The sequence below is a fragment of the Wyeomyia smithii genome, chromosome 2, assembly GCF_029784165.1.
Source record: "Wyeomyia smithii strain HCP4-BCI-WySm-NY-G18 chromosome 2, ASM2978416v1, whole genome shotgun sequence".
NCBI lineage: Eukaryota > Metazoa > Arthropoda > Insecta > Diptera > Culicidae > Wyeomyia > Wyeomyia smithii.
This window is the reverse complement of record NC_073695.1, coordinates 149,521,486-149,533,822: the sequence shown is the minus strand read 5'-3', so window position 1 is coordinate 149,533,822 and position 12,337 is coordinate 149,521,486. Positions and strand designations below refer to the sequence as shown.

At 37.9% G+C, this 12,337-nt stretch overlaps 1 protein-coding gene across 1 annotated transcript in view; it reads right to left on the bottom strand.

The window, feature by feature from the left end:
* LOC129720061 (NACHT and WD repeat domain-containing protein 2-like) overlaps positions 1 to 12,337 on the bottom strand; it is a 302,766-nt gene that overhangs the window by 25,632 nt on the left and 264,797 nt on the right. The window contains exons 4-10 of the mRNA XM_055671472.1: positions 9,179 to 9,323; positions 8,460 to 9,127; positions 8,201 to 8,401; positions 7,294 to 8,139; positions 6,847 to 7,239; positions 6,733 to 6,781; positions 6,597 to 6,669 (exon numbers count right to left, since the gene is read on the bottom strand). Of these exons, the coding sequence (XP_055527447.1) occupies positions 6,597 to 6,669; positions 6,733 to 6,781; positions 6,847 to 7,239; positions 7,294 to 8,139; positions 8,201 to 8,401; positions 8,460 to 9,127; positions 9,179 to 9,323 (2,375 nt within the window). The remainder of the gene's footprint in view (positions 1 to 6,596; positions 6,670 to 6,732; positions 6,782 to 6,846; positions 7,240 to 7,293; positions 8,140 to 8,200; positions 8,402 to 8,459; positions 9,128 to 9,178; positions 9,324 to 12,337) is intronic.

The window sequence follows — 12,337 nt, the reverse complement described above, 5'->3', positions numbered from 1 at the left end:
ATGTGACAAAATAATACAAGCTTGATCACTCACGAATTTTATGATACAACTTAGGGAACCAACTGCGTATGCTTTCGTAGTGTCCAGTGAGGTTATAGTAGACCTATGATGGATGTCTGTTGAGATTGGTAAAAAAGTGGAAGCAAAGGGCATGTGATTTGAAAAAGTAATTGAAGGAAGTCGTGGCGAAAAAACAAGTCGAGAAGTGTAAAAGGGAAAATGTTTCACTTTTTGTAGAGGAATTAATCAGAAACGCGAATCGTACAACAGGGGCAAAATATTCCAATAAAATGAAAAACATTGCTTTTTCCATCAACTACTGTTCGAAAACGGCATATAAACAAATAAGTCAGCATGAAAACTTCCCAGCATTTCTATTTTGGAAAAATGGTTACGTAATTTTCAAATCGAAGAAGGAGTGTCGCAAAATGTCATGGCATTGTTGGAAATAAAAGCACGAATAACTCCAGTGCATTCCAGGCTTGTTTCTGTATGCTTTGATGAGATGAGTTTGATGGAATGGTTAACATATCTAGCTAATTCAAATCCAAACAGTATCATCGGATTTCCATCGAAGCTGCCGGACGAAGAACACGTAGATATTACGGCCAAATCCAAATCAGTACTTGTGTTTATGATTAAAGCGATGAACAGTGATTTCAAGTAAGCAGTGGGATATTTTTTTGGCCGGAAAGGTTTTGCTGCTGTACAGCTTGAAAAGCTTGTTATGTTTGTTTTAAAAGCTGTCAGCAAGACGGGATTTATACCCAAAGTAATCATTTGTGATCGAAACTCTCCGAACCGATCACGATTCAGTAAGCTGTTAATCACAGCAGATAAACCATATTTCGAAGATGATAATGGGAATCGCTTTTATGGAATGTTTGACAGTCCACATTTGATAACAAGCACTAGAAACAATCTCTATCGTCACAATGCGGTTTACAGGGGAAAGTTGGTTCATGGTCACACTTGAGAAAATTGTATTTCGAAGACGCGAAGCGATTTCCTAGAGCCGTGCCAAAAATAAAAAAAAAACACGTGGTTATTCCAGCGTTTGGTGAAATCAGGGTGAGTATGCCTACTGAAACGCTGAGTTCTTCAACGGGCGCCGGTTTAAAATTGTATGTGAGCCTGAATGTATTGCCAAAAGAATGCCTTTCTACTGCAAACTATTGTCAGGACTTCGACAAACTGTTTGATATCTTCAACGCTAAGAGTTATTTGAATAAAAAGGTATGGTTTTAACTAATATAATACTGAACCGCAATGTTTTCTATTTAGCCGTACAGAAATATTATTTTTTCTGTAAAATTAACGATGCCGCTTTGCTAACATTTAACTAGAAAAACAAATCGAAAATTTTACTATGTAGGAATTCTTTCATCACAGATTAACAGGAAACATGCTGTCGTCTTTACTGCAGTGGTGGGCACCGCTAACCGAAAATTTAGCGTCGCTAATCGCTAAGCCGCTAACCGGAAAATTTAGCTCGATAATCGCTAAACGCTAAACCCACATTAGCGGAACTTTCGCAAATCGCTAATCACTAACTTTTTAATATGTAAATGGTCATCTTGCTATATTTATTGCTCGTGTTTTGCAAGATTTGGACCACTTTGATCTTTTTTGGTAAAACAAACGAAAACAATTACTTTTTTAAGCTATTTACAATAAGAGGTTCACGAAATGGTATTCATACATGATTTTATAAAAACAAGAATAACAAAAGTTATTTAGCTTGCATTAAAAATAGATACTCTTAGAAATGTTTTCATAAAAAATTCAATTATTATCTGAATCGAAAAAGTAGAACCAAAGTTGTCATAATTTCAAGCGCATTGCAATTTACAAAGTTCTTGGTGTGCCGAAAATTTAATCTAGACCTTGAGCTTGTTCTTCAAAATGCTCCTGTGGATTGTACGATAACTGAAACTCCATTCTAGGGTAAAAAGACTGACAAAAATAACTATCGCAGTAAAGTATGTTCATCTTTCGAAGCAATTTACGTACGCCATCAGCAATTTACAGTTTTTCTAAATACACATTTCTATTGTCGCTTCTCTACAAAATTTAGCGAATTAGCGTTTCGAAGGCCAAAATTTTAGCGACGCTAACAGTTTCGCTAACCAGCTCAAAAATTAGCGAAACCGCTAAACCGCTAACTGAATTTTAGCGTCGCTAATTAGCGATTAGCGAATTAGCGGAATGGTGCCCACCACTGCTTTACTGTATACTCAATTTTGCATCTCGTTGTATATACTATCAATACACCCAATCCTTTTTTCAGGAATTGCGTCATCCATTGACACTGGAAATATCTTAACGTCATGAAAAAGCGTCTTGACAAGCTAGAATTCATCTCGAAAGATTGTGGGAGTTTAAAAGAGGTTTTGGAATCAAACTAAGTCGAACTGTGTTTATTTTTAACAACAGAAACCGAATTTCAAAGCTCTACCGAAGCAATCAAGAACGCCATACTTTATTTCTGGATGGCTTCTTAACATCGCTTGTATTGAAGTTTTGATGAAGGACTTGATAGACAATTACAACATACACGAGCTCGCAACGCAAAATTTGTCGCAAGATTGCGTCGAAAACTTTTTTTGCCTAATTCGAATGAAAGGGTGCAATAATCGGCATCCAAATCCATTTTCCTTCCGATCTTCTTACCGGCGAATCGTCATGACTCAGCTGCTAAGCTGGCGAACTTTGTAATGAAAATGGAGAAATCTTCGATGCTGCAGAAGTAACCAATTACACTGCTGGATGGATTCAATCTTCACTAACGCACAAAGCTTGTAAGATACAGTTGGAGAAGGATAAATTGGTTCGGATTCTGTCTTCTATGAAGTCGGAGTTAAACTCACAAGCCGGAGTTAAACTCACAAATTTTCTATTTGGCTATTTTCAAGATAATTTCACGAGCATTTTAAAAACCAGCCCTATTGGCGTGAGAAATACTTTGTTTACAGGTATAAAAGGCATCGTAGAGGTAGATTTTCTCTGCACTGAATGTTTTGCTAAGGTGGTTATAAAATAATTAAACTTATTGATCAAAGCAAAACTGACAGAAATAAACCAATCAATTAAAGATAATTCGAAATTTGCAAAAAAACATAAATAAAACGGTCTCACAAAAAGCTCATAATTTCCCGCGATTAAAATGTAACCATATTTTGGTCTATTAAATCTACATTTAAACCATAAATTTCACTTCAAATTTCTCTTCTTCAATAACAACTTGCAGAGTCCATACAAATGCAAACTATACTGTATTATACCAGTTTCCAAACAGGTCACGAAAATTCCTTCACTTTAAGTGACAGATCGATTCCCCGTTATACTAGTTATACCACTCTCATAGGTTGTAAAAGGGGCCAGTTTTTGAATCAATTTTTGTTAGCAGTTCCCCCTATGTGATATCGTCTTAATGAGATGAATAATGGAGCAGCTCCCCTATAACATTTTATTGAAAAATGTCAGGGTGAACTGATTTTCTATTACGCTTCAATATTTTAGTACTTTTTCATAATTCTGTGTAGAATAACACATTAAAAATTCAACCGTTGCACAATGTTACATCTTGCTGTTTTCGAGTGAATAGTGATACAAATGGTGATTATAACCGCATAATATGTTCAATGAGGTTTCAAAATATTTGAAAACGCATCTTTTGATGTGGAGAGATGGGTGATTAATCCTCCTCAAAGTGAGATAGAATGTTTACTTTTTCATTAGATAAAGATAGACGCTTGGTGTCTTAGGCAAAGTATAAGGTGATCTCAATACAAAAAACTTTGCAGAAGACACCATGTTTCTATCTCTTACATATTATATTATAACGTTTTCTATGAAACCAGAAAGGTAAAGGGGGCATTCGAAGGAGCTCGATGATATCAAAAAATGTCTGACATGCAAAGCAAAGCCAAAGCCTTGGGTGCTACATTCCGATTCGGAACTTGAACCTCTGTTTATTTATACACAGACTTTGCAACCGACTGTTCATAGTGTACAGGACAATTGCGGGGCTAGCGCTACGATCCTACTGACACTAACAGTCTCTCCTAAGCCGAGACTCGAACCTACGACGACTGGCTTGTTAGGCCAGCATCGTACCTCGCGACCATCTGGGAGAAAACCAATGTCTGATATGCATGCTTGGTAAAAACATCATAGCAAATTGAGTAACACACATTTCGACTCACGTCAGCTCATCATCAGTTGGTACACAGTTCTTGTTGTTTGTATTTTTCATACATTTACGCAGCGCCCTTGCCATCTCAAGCGAAATGTGTATGGCGTCATCCATAAATTATGTGAGGACTTTTTTCGAAATTTTCAACTGTTAAGATCGCAGTGATGAATAATTTACCAAAATTTAAATTTTTTCAGTTTTATGAATTTCTTTAATCTTACCTAAGATTCTCTTGAATCCCCCTCTTCCCCTTCGTAAGCCAGATGAGAGGCTAGAGAACGGCGATGTATGTATGGAGCTGTTTAAAAAAGTTTTTGTCACAAAATCTGTTTTTCCTTCCGAGTGCCCATTTTGGTTTGTTCAGAAAAGTTATAGGCAACTAAATTATCTATCTAAAAAAATATTAAAAAAAAACAGTGATGACCATCTTTTTATAATAACTTTTTGTTTTTGAAATAATTTTTTTTCAGTACAGGATCTCAAATTGAATTTTTTTCAATAGTTTTTTTTATAAAAGCTCAGACTGTTTTTTCAAATTCATCCCTTGACAACTTTCCTCTATCTTTTGTCATTATTCACATATATCGATTTATAGAAAACAGAACTGCAGCTTTTTTCATATGTTTGTACACATAAATTTTCCAAAAAAAATCAAACTCACTGATTTTACGTATTTAGTTATTGATTTAACACCTTCAATTAAAAAATTAAAATTTGAAAATTTCTCGATTTTATCACTTTCCCTATTTTATCACTCCAAACAGCATCAGGGAGGTGATATAATCGGGTGATCACTGAATATATCGCGATTCTATTCTACCTATTGCGAAAACGACGACGCGCGTTCATTTCTACCTAACCCCAGGAGACGTAGGGTAGGGAACGGCTTAAGCAGTAGTGCCTATTTTAATCAGTCGAAGAAAACAGGCCTCAAAATCCTGCATTTTGATCAATATCGACAGATTCAATGATGGAAACGCGGGGCCTAGTGTGGTTGGTAACGTCTCCGCCAACCACGCTCGACGCCTGGGTTCGAATCCCACCGCCGACATAGGTGTCGATGGTTGTGAGGTGGCGTGATCCACTCACAACCAACCCAACTGGTCTAGATTCAATCCTAGCCGACACCGGGAGATTTTCTGAGGCGAAAAATCTCTAGGATCACGCCTTCCATCGCATGAGGAAGTAAAGCCGTTGGCGCCGGTCCGTTAATAAACGGGTCGTGAGTTAGGGTCCTGGGTGTGGAGTCGCCTCCCTGGGCGTCGGTGATTGGCCACAACAGTGGCGGAACTAGACCGACGGAAAATAATAGAGAATAAAAAAAAAAATGATGGAAACGAAAACTTTGATTGTCTAGCTGTCTTGCGAATATAAGAAATACCGTTAATCACAAAGAAATCTGTGAACAATTGCAATTGAAACAAATCGACCTATATTGCAGCCATTCAGGAGCCACTTCAGGTGCTGAAAAAAACGCCTGCAAAACAGATGGAAACTGCTTAAAATAGGTTCGGGGTGATTGGAATAGTGTCCCTCGATTGGTAACTTTGATTGATGATTGTTAAAGTTTGCTGACTTAGTTTTAAATCTGAAAACAAGTTCTGACAGAGAAAACGATAGCGAACAGATTGATATACTACTGTTTGAGTTTCACCCAGCACATTTCGAGTATTTCGTCTGAATACACGGGTGATTCCTAAAGCTGCTTAGAATATGTTCCCTACCCTACAAATGTTTACGCAAGTTTGTTCATTACGAAAACTGAGCGATGGCACGTGTATCGCGGTTCTATCGATGCGAGAGCGACGTTTTCTCAGAAGCATATAAATGTTCTCCACGCCATCGTGATGAAGCAAACAGGTACGGATCAAGTGAAGTGGTAGTGGTGCTGAGAATGAACCAATGTCCTTAATAATAAAAAATGGCCTGCTTCTAACAAGATTCGAGCTCACGACCATCTGCTCATCAAAGCGGACTCTGTAACCTTGCGGCTATCAACCCCCATGACTCCAAAATTCTCAGGAAAACCATGGATAAAAAGTTATAATGTTTTCGCTCTTGTCGACCAATGTTATTCTTAAAAAAAAAAGATGAATTCAAAACTATTCTCTAAAACTTAGTTTTTGAGTGAAAATGTGATCTTCATCCTGAACATTTTAATATTATATTATTATTTCAAAGACAGAGATAATTGGTCGTTTGGCGAGGATTTGATTATTATAATTAATTTTTTGAATTTTTTAAGTACATCAGGGTTTAAAAATAGATAGCGATCACTTGCATGGGGACAAAAATCTGTTAAGTATGATTACCAGGAATAAAACAAATAATTTTCGAATATAAACAAAAATGCGATACCTTTTCAATAGACCTTCGTATAAAATATCACAAAACCCACCATTTGTTGTCAGGACTTAGTACTAATTGCTGCATAATGCCTTCCACTCCAGGATTTACATCACGCGTTAGATCTGATGTAGAGAGATCCCAAGTTATAAATCGTGTTGAAATTGACACCATATAGCGATAATCACTTGTAAGACAAAATGCAAATACGGCAAATTGGTGCCCTTCAAGAGAGTACTGGAATATAACAAAGATTCTACTAGTACGAAGAAATTAAAGATATTTACAAGGATAAAAAATACCTTCAGTGGACCACCCGGCGTGTGTAAGCAATGATTTAAGGGAATGAGTGCGCAATCTTTTGGGCCTGATTTATCGCAAGCTTCAAGAAGCATCCTGATGTTAGGGTTGCCTCCTATTTCTGGTAGTAAGCGACCAATCAATTGAGCTGCAAGCATGTTCGGATAAATACCAAGAATTGCACCTCCTAAACGAAGAGCATCGGCGACCAACATAAGTTCTCGTCTCGCATCTTTATCATCAATATTGATAGAAGCATCTTCAAAGTCCGATAGCACTGCTTGTAGTGGACAACTAGAAAGCTTGGCATGCAACCAGTCATAGTTGAACAAAACACTTTCGTAGAGATCGGTAAAGCGTCGGGAGCGGACCAAATGAAATGGGAGTTCTCCGAACTAAAAGCAATCATAATTTAGTTTGCATTCAACGACAAACTATATAACACGTACCTTTCTAAGATTATATCTAGTCACTTTACCTTCTTTGTTTGAAAATACTAACGGTTGAATGGGCACTTTTCTATCTGCTATACCTTCTTTCTCATTAAGACCGAATCGATGTCTTTGAATTTCTGTGTATTTGAATGGTTTAGGTTTTCCACCCCATATACCGAGATAATAATCTGCAATCATTGAATGAAAATATATGGCCATGTTCATATTTTTAAAATATCTCTCTTTTGCAGCATCTCTGAACTGCCTGTGATACCAATTCATTACGTTTACTCCATCCGCTTCACGTTCACTAAGATAATTGGGAAGATCGTTTCGTATACGCGTCCACAGCAAAGGCGGAATACGTCTTACCGGCGGCAAATGATATTGATAGACATCATCCAAAACACGATCATCCAGAGATATTAAATCTTCTAGTTCGCTTTCTGATAAACCCGATTTTGCTGCAGTAATATAAGCCAAGGCGTGAAAAACGAGAATTCGTCCATGTTGTTTTTCAATCCGTTCAAATAACATCATTATGCTATCCATGACAGTTGACGCTAAATGAGTATCCTGTGGTCGAGTATAGCTCCTCCATCGACAAATTTCGGCAAATACTAATTTAACAAAAATCGGCAACGAGCATTTACTAATAGCATTTGCAACCAAACGCCATTGATAATTGGACAGATCTCGACAGGCTGTACCCATCCACATTTTAATTACAGTCATTGCAAGGTCCTCTCCAAGCGCTGTAACCTCTACAAAGTTGTTTTCAACATCGATCATCCGCCGGAGTAAGTGATATTCCTGAGCAGCAGTTGGATTGGATTCCTCTGCTGCACAGGATACAATCACCTAAGGAATAAAGGCTTTTTATACAACAAACTTGTTCACTCTATCCAAAATTTTTACCAACCTTACACATCGGTGGCAGTCGAGTAGGAAGCCACGAAACCTTACTAGAGTCTTGAGTACCGGTCAGTTGGTCTACTGAATCGAGAAACAGTAGTAGAGGTTGTTGTTCACTGGCATATGACAAGAGTTGCTTGAAATAAGCTGTTAACGGTACCAAATCATCCGGAATTTGTTCAAATGGTAACATGAAATTATATGAGATCTACGGAGAAGCAACAAGTTATTTTGATATATTACTTTTTTATTATAAAAGCAACAACCTGTTGACAAATAGATATAAGCGTTGGTGTTAGAGCGCTAGAGTCAGGAGTTGTTCCAAGATATCTTATAATGCATATCGATTTGACTTTGGCGAACCATTTCGTTGTTGTTAGCGCTGCGCTTTTGGACAGCAAAGAAGTTTTGCCGCAACCTCCTTCGCCATATAAAACTAGTGGTTTATCAGACGAGCCCAGCATGTAGTTTTCGATACTCTGAAGTTGCTCCTCTCTTCCATAGAACACTTTTACCGAATTATTACATGCATGAAGATGCTGCAAAATTTCCGTAACTATTTGCCCTTGGGCACTTGAATCTTCTTTACGCATTGCTCGATCTACAAGTTTCACAATGTTTTTATAAAAATGGGTAATGAAATGATTCAAATATTCTTCGTGTGTTTCTACGTCTAAACCTTCGCGTCCGATCCACTCAATTGTGTACTTTTGTAGATTAGAAGTTTCGATTTTGTTTGGAACGCGTACATCTCGTAAATCAGCAAGGAGTTTACAAGCCTCCGTGTCTAAACTTCTATTCAAAATATCTACGTAAAGTGACGCTTTTTTTAGATTCTGAAGATTTATGTTATTGATGTAACGTAGATACGCAATGCAATGGTTTTTGGTGTTTTTAACACTCAGCAAACCATTGATAACTTCTCTTTCAGTTACTGAAAATCATTCAATAAATTATTTTATTTCATTTTAGATAATAATTTTACCGGACATGAAGTAGTTATGCATCTGATCACTATTCAATATCCCTTGAGAATATAGTGAAGCAGCTCCTTTGCGAAACAATTTTTGCATTTTTGTCAGAGTGTCCCACCATACAGCTTGATCTTCGGCTTGCAACTTTGGCACTCGCTATTAATCATGGAAAACGGAAAATTGAGATTATATTTAAAAGTAAGTTCCGCTTAATCTGGGAAAGATGTTCATATTTTGTTGCAAAATTGACGCATGGCTTTTGAAATCATTGAAGACGCAAGTTTTGGTTTACAAATTATCAATGAGTGGGAATTACGGTTGCATTTATGTCAGAGCATCCAACGATATCACATGAACTTAAGCTTGTAACTTTGGTACTCGCTATCATACATGATAAACAGGAGGGAAGTGGTGGTTTTCCTCCGTCAGCTGGTTTGAGAATGACACTGATGATGAAAAACGCGAAGCAGTCAAATGATATTTTACATTTATTTAGTATTTTGAAACGTTCTCTGCAGCTTTAATGATAGCTTGGATTTTTTTGGTGTAGAAGGAAAATTTGTACGAAATACTGTATAAAACAAATCTCTTTCATTAGGTGTTGTAAAACGTGGTTATAGTAGGTATACTACTAAAAACCCGAATAATTCCACCTAGCGGTGAGACCCAGCCTTTTTCATTCGAACTTATTATTTGATAAAATAGATTTACAGCAACACAAATGAACCTTGATAATTTCTGCTGGATTTATTATTCATTCTAAACAACAAATTTTTGGTAGTCAACAGCACAACTATCCCGAACATTCAAAATATAACATTCACACACATATGAACATACATTAACAAATAAACATGCAAATAACATTGAATTCATTCAAATATATGATGCGATTTTGTTTTTGATCGTGGAATAATCGATTTGTACTCATATACTGCGAATAAATATTCAGATTGTTTTTATCAACTTTAGGCAGTAAATTTCAAATAATGTTTGATTAAATGTTTTTTTTCTTCATCTATAATTTATTTGACACGGCACACATACAATTCAATGTTCAACGGCGCCAATTATATCTGGTAGCTTACTTTCTAAAGAATCTTAATAACTAAAAGCAAATTTTTTATCCTCGCTGCGAATACGAGCTGAAACTAAATCTAACTTAAAGCTAGAATGTTTCGCATTAAAAGTACTGATTTATTGTTTGATGGTTTTCCATTGCCATAGGTAAGCAGCATATTGAATATGTTCCGCTGCTGGGCCAAGATATTACGGACTGGCATATTGGGTTGCCTCCCTCGGGCCCTGAGAGTATCGTGCGGGTCTAGTTGCTGTTTCCGGATCCGGGGTCTTAACGTGTTCTTGTCGTTTAGTTGGATGTAGGCGGAAGGGAATAGGGTTAAACTGAGGAGTGGATGGATTTCAGGAAAACGTATATAAGGGACATGTAGGATGGGTCACGGCTTGCCAAGACATCACGAACAGGAACAGCCGGCTGTCTACCCTCGGCCTGAAGGGAAACTATTAATTTAGACCTGGCGTCACGGTGTACAGGGCATGACCAAACAACGTGCTCTATGTCGTGATAACCTTCACCACAGGCACAGATACCACTTTCCTCGAGCCCAACACGACGGAGATGCGCGTCAAATCTATAGTGATTGGACATAAGCCGGGATATCACGCAAATGAAATCCCGACCTACATCCAACCCCTTGAACCACGGGTTCGTCGATACTTTGGGGATTATGGAATGTAACCACCTTCCCGATTTCCCTCTGGTCCAAGCATTCTGCCAACTGATGATCGTATTCTGACATACAAGTGCGAAAAATTCATTAAAGGCAATTGGTCTTTCATAAATTTCACCGTTTGTTGCGCCCACCTTAGCCAAAGAGTCCGCTTTCTCATTACCCGGTATCGAGCTGTGAGAAGGGACTCACGCTAAGGTAATCTGATACGATTTTTCGGATAAAGCACTCAGATGTTCCCGTATTTTCCCCAGGAAATGCGGAGAGTGCTTAACATCTTTCATCGATCGGAGAGCCTCAATGGAACTGAGACTGTCAGTAAAGTTGAAATAATGGTCCGTGGGCATTTCTCCGATAATCCCTAGGGTGTACTGAATTTCAACTAATTCTGCGACGTAAACAGAAGCAGGATTATCGAGCTTATGGGAGACGGTTAAATTGTTATTGAAAATACCGAAGCCAGTGGACCCATCAAGAAGTGATCCGTCAGTGTAGAACATATTGTTGCAGTTGATGTTTCGATATTTATTGGAGAAAATTTTGGGGATCTGCTGCACGCGTAAATGATCCGGGATTCCACGAGTTTCTTCTGTCATGGATGTATCGAAAAACACAGTAGAATCAGAAGTATTTGATAAGTCGACACGATTTGGATTATTCGAAGAAGGGTTAATATTTTGGGACATGTGTTTGAAATACAATGTCATAAAACGGGTTTGAGAATTAAGTTCGATTAACCTTTCAAAATTTTCAATCACGGGACGGTTCAAGACCTCACATTTGATAAGAATACGAGAAGACAGGCTCCAGAAGCGGTTTTTCAATGGTAGTACTCCAGTTAAGACCTCCAAACTCATCGTATGGGTCGATTGCATGCAACCCAAGGCGATACGCAAACAACGATATTGTATTCGCTCCAGTTTGATCAAATGTGTGTTTGCTGCGGAGCGGAAGCAGAAACACCCGTACTCAATTACAGACAATATCGTTGTTTGGTAAAGCCTTATGAGGTCTCCTGGGTGGGCTCCCCACCAAGATCCGGTTATTGTACGAAGAAAATTCACTCTTTGTTGACATTTTTTCATCAGATACCTCACGTGACAACCCCAGGTGCCTTTAGAGTCGAACCAGACACCAAGATATTTGAGTCCCAAAACCTGAGAAATCGTTTTACCCATTAATTGTGTTTGAAGCTGAGCAGGTTCATGCTTCCTAGAAAAAACTACTATCTCAGTCTTCTCCGGAGAGAATTCGATACCTAGCTGTGAAGCCCAAGCAGGCAATTGTCCAAGATATCTTGCAATGGTCCTTGCTAATCGGCAGTTTTGGCTCCTGTAACAGAGATTACACTGTCGTCTGCAAGTTGTCTTATCGTGCATGAATTTGCCAGACATTCGTCGATGTCATTTACATAAAAGT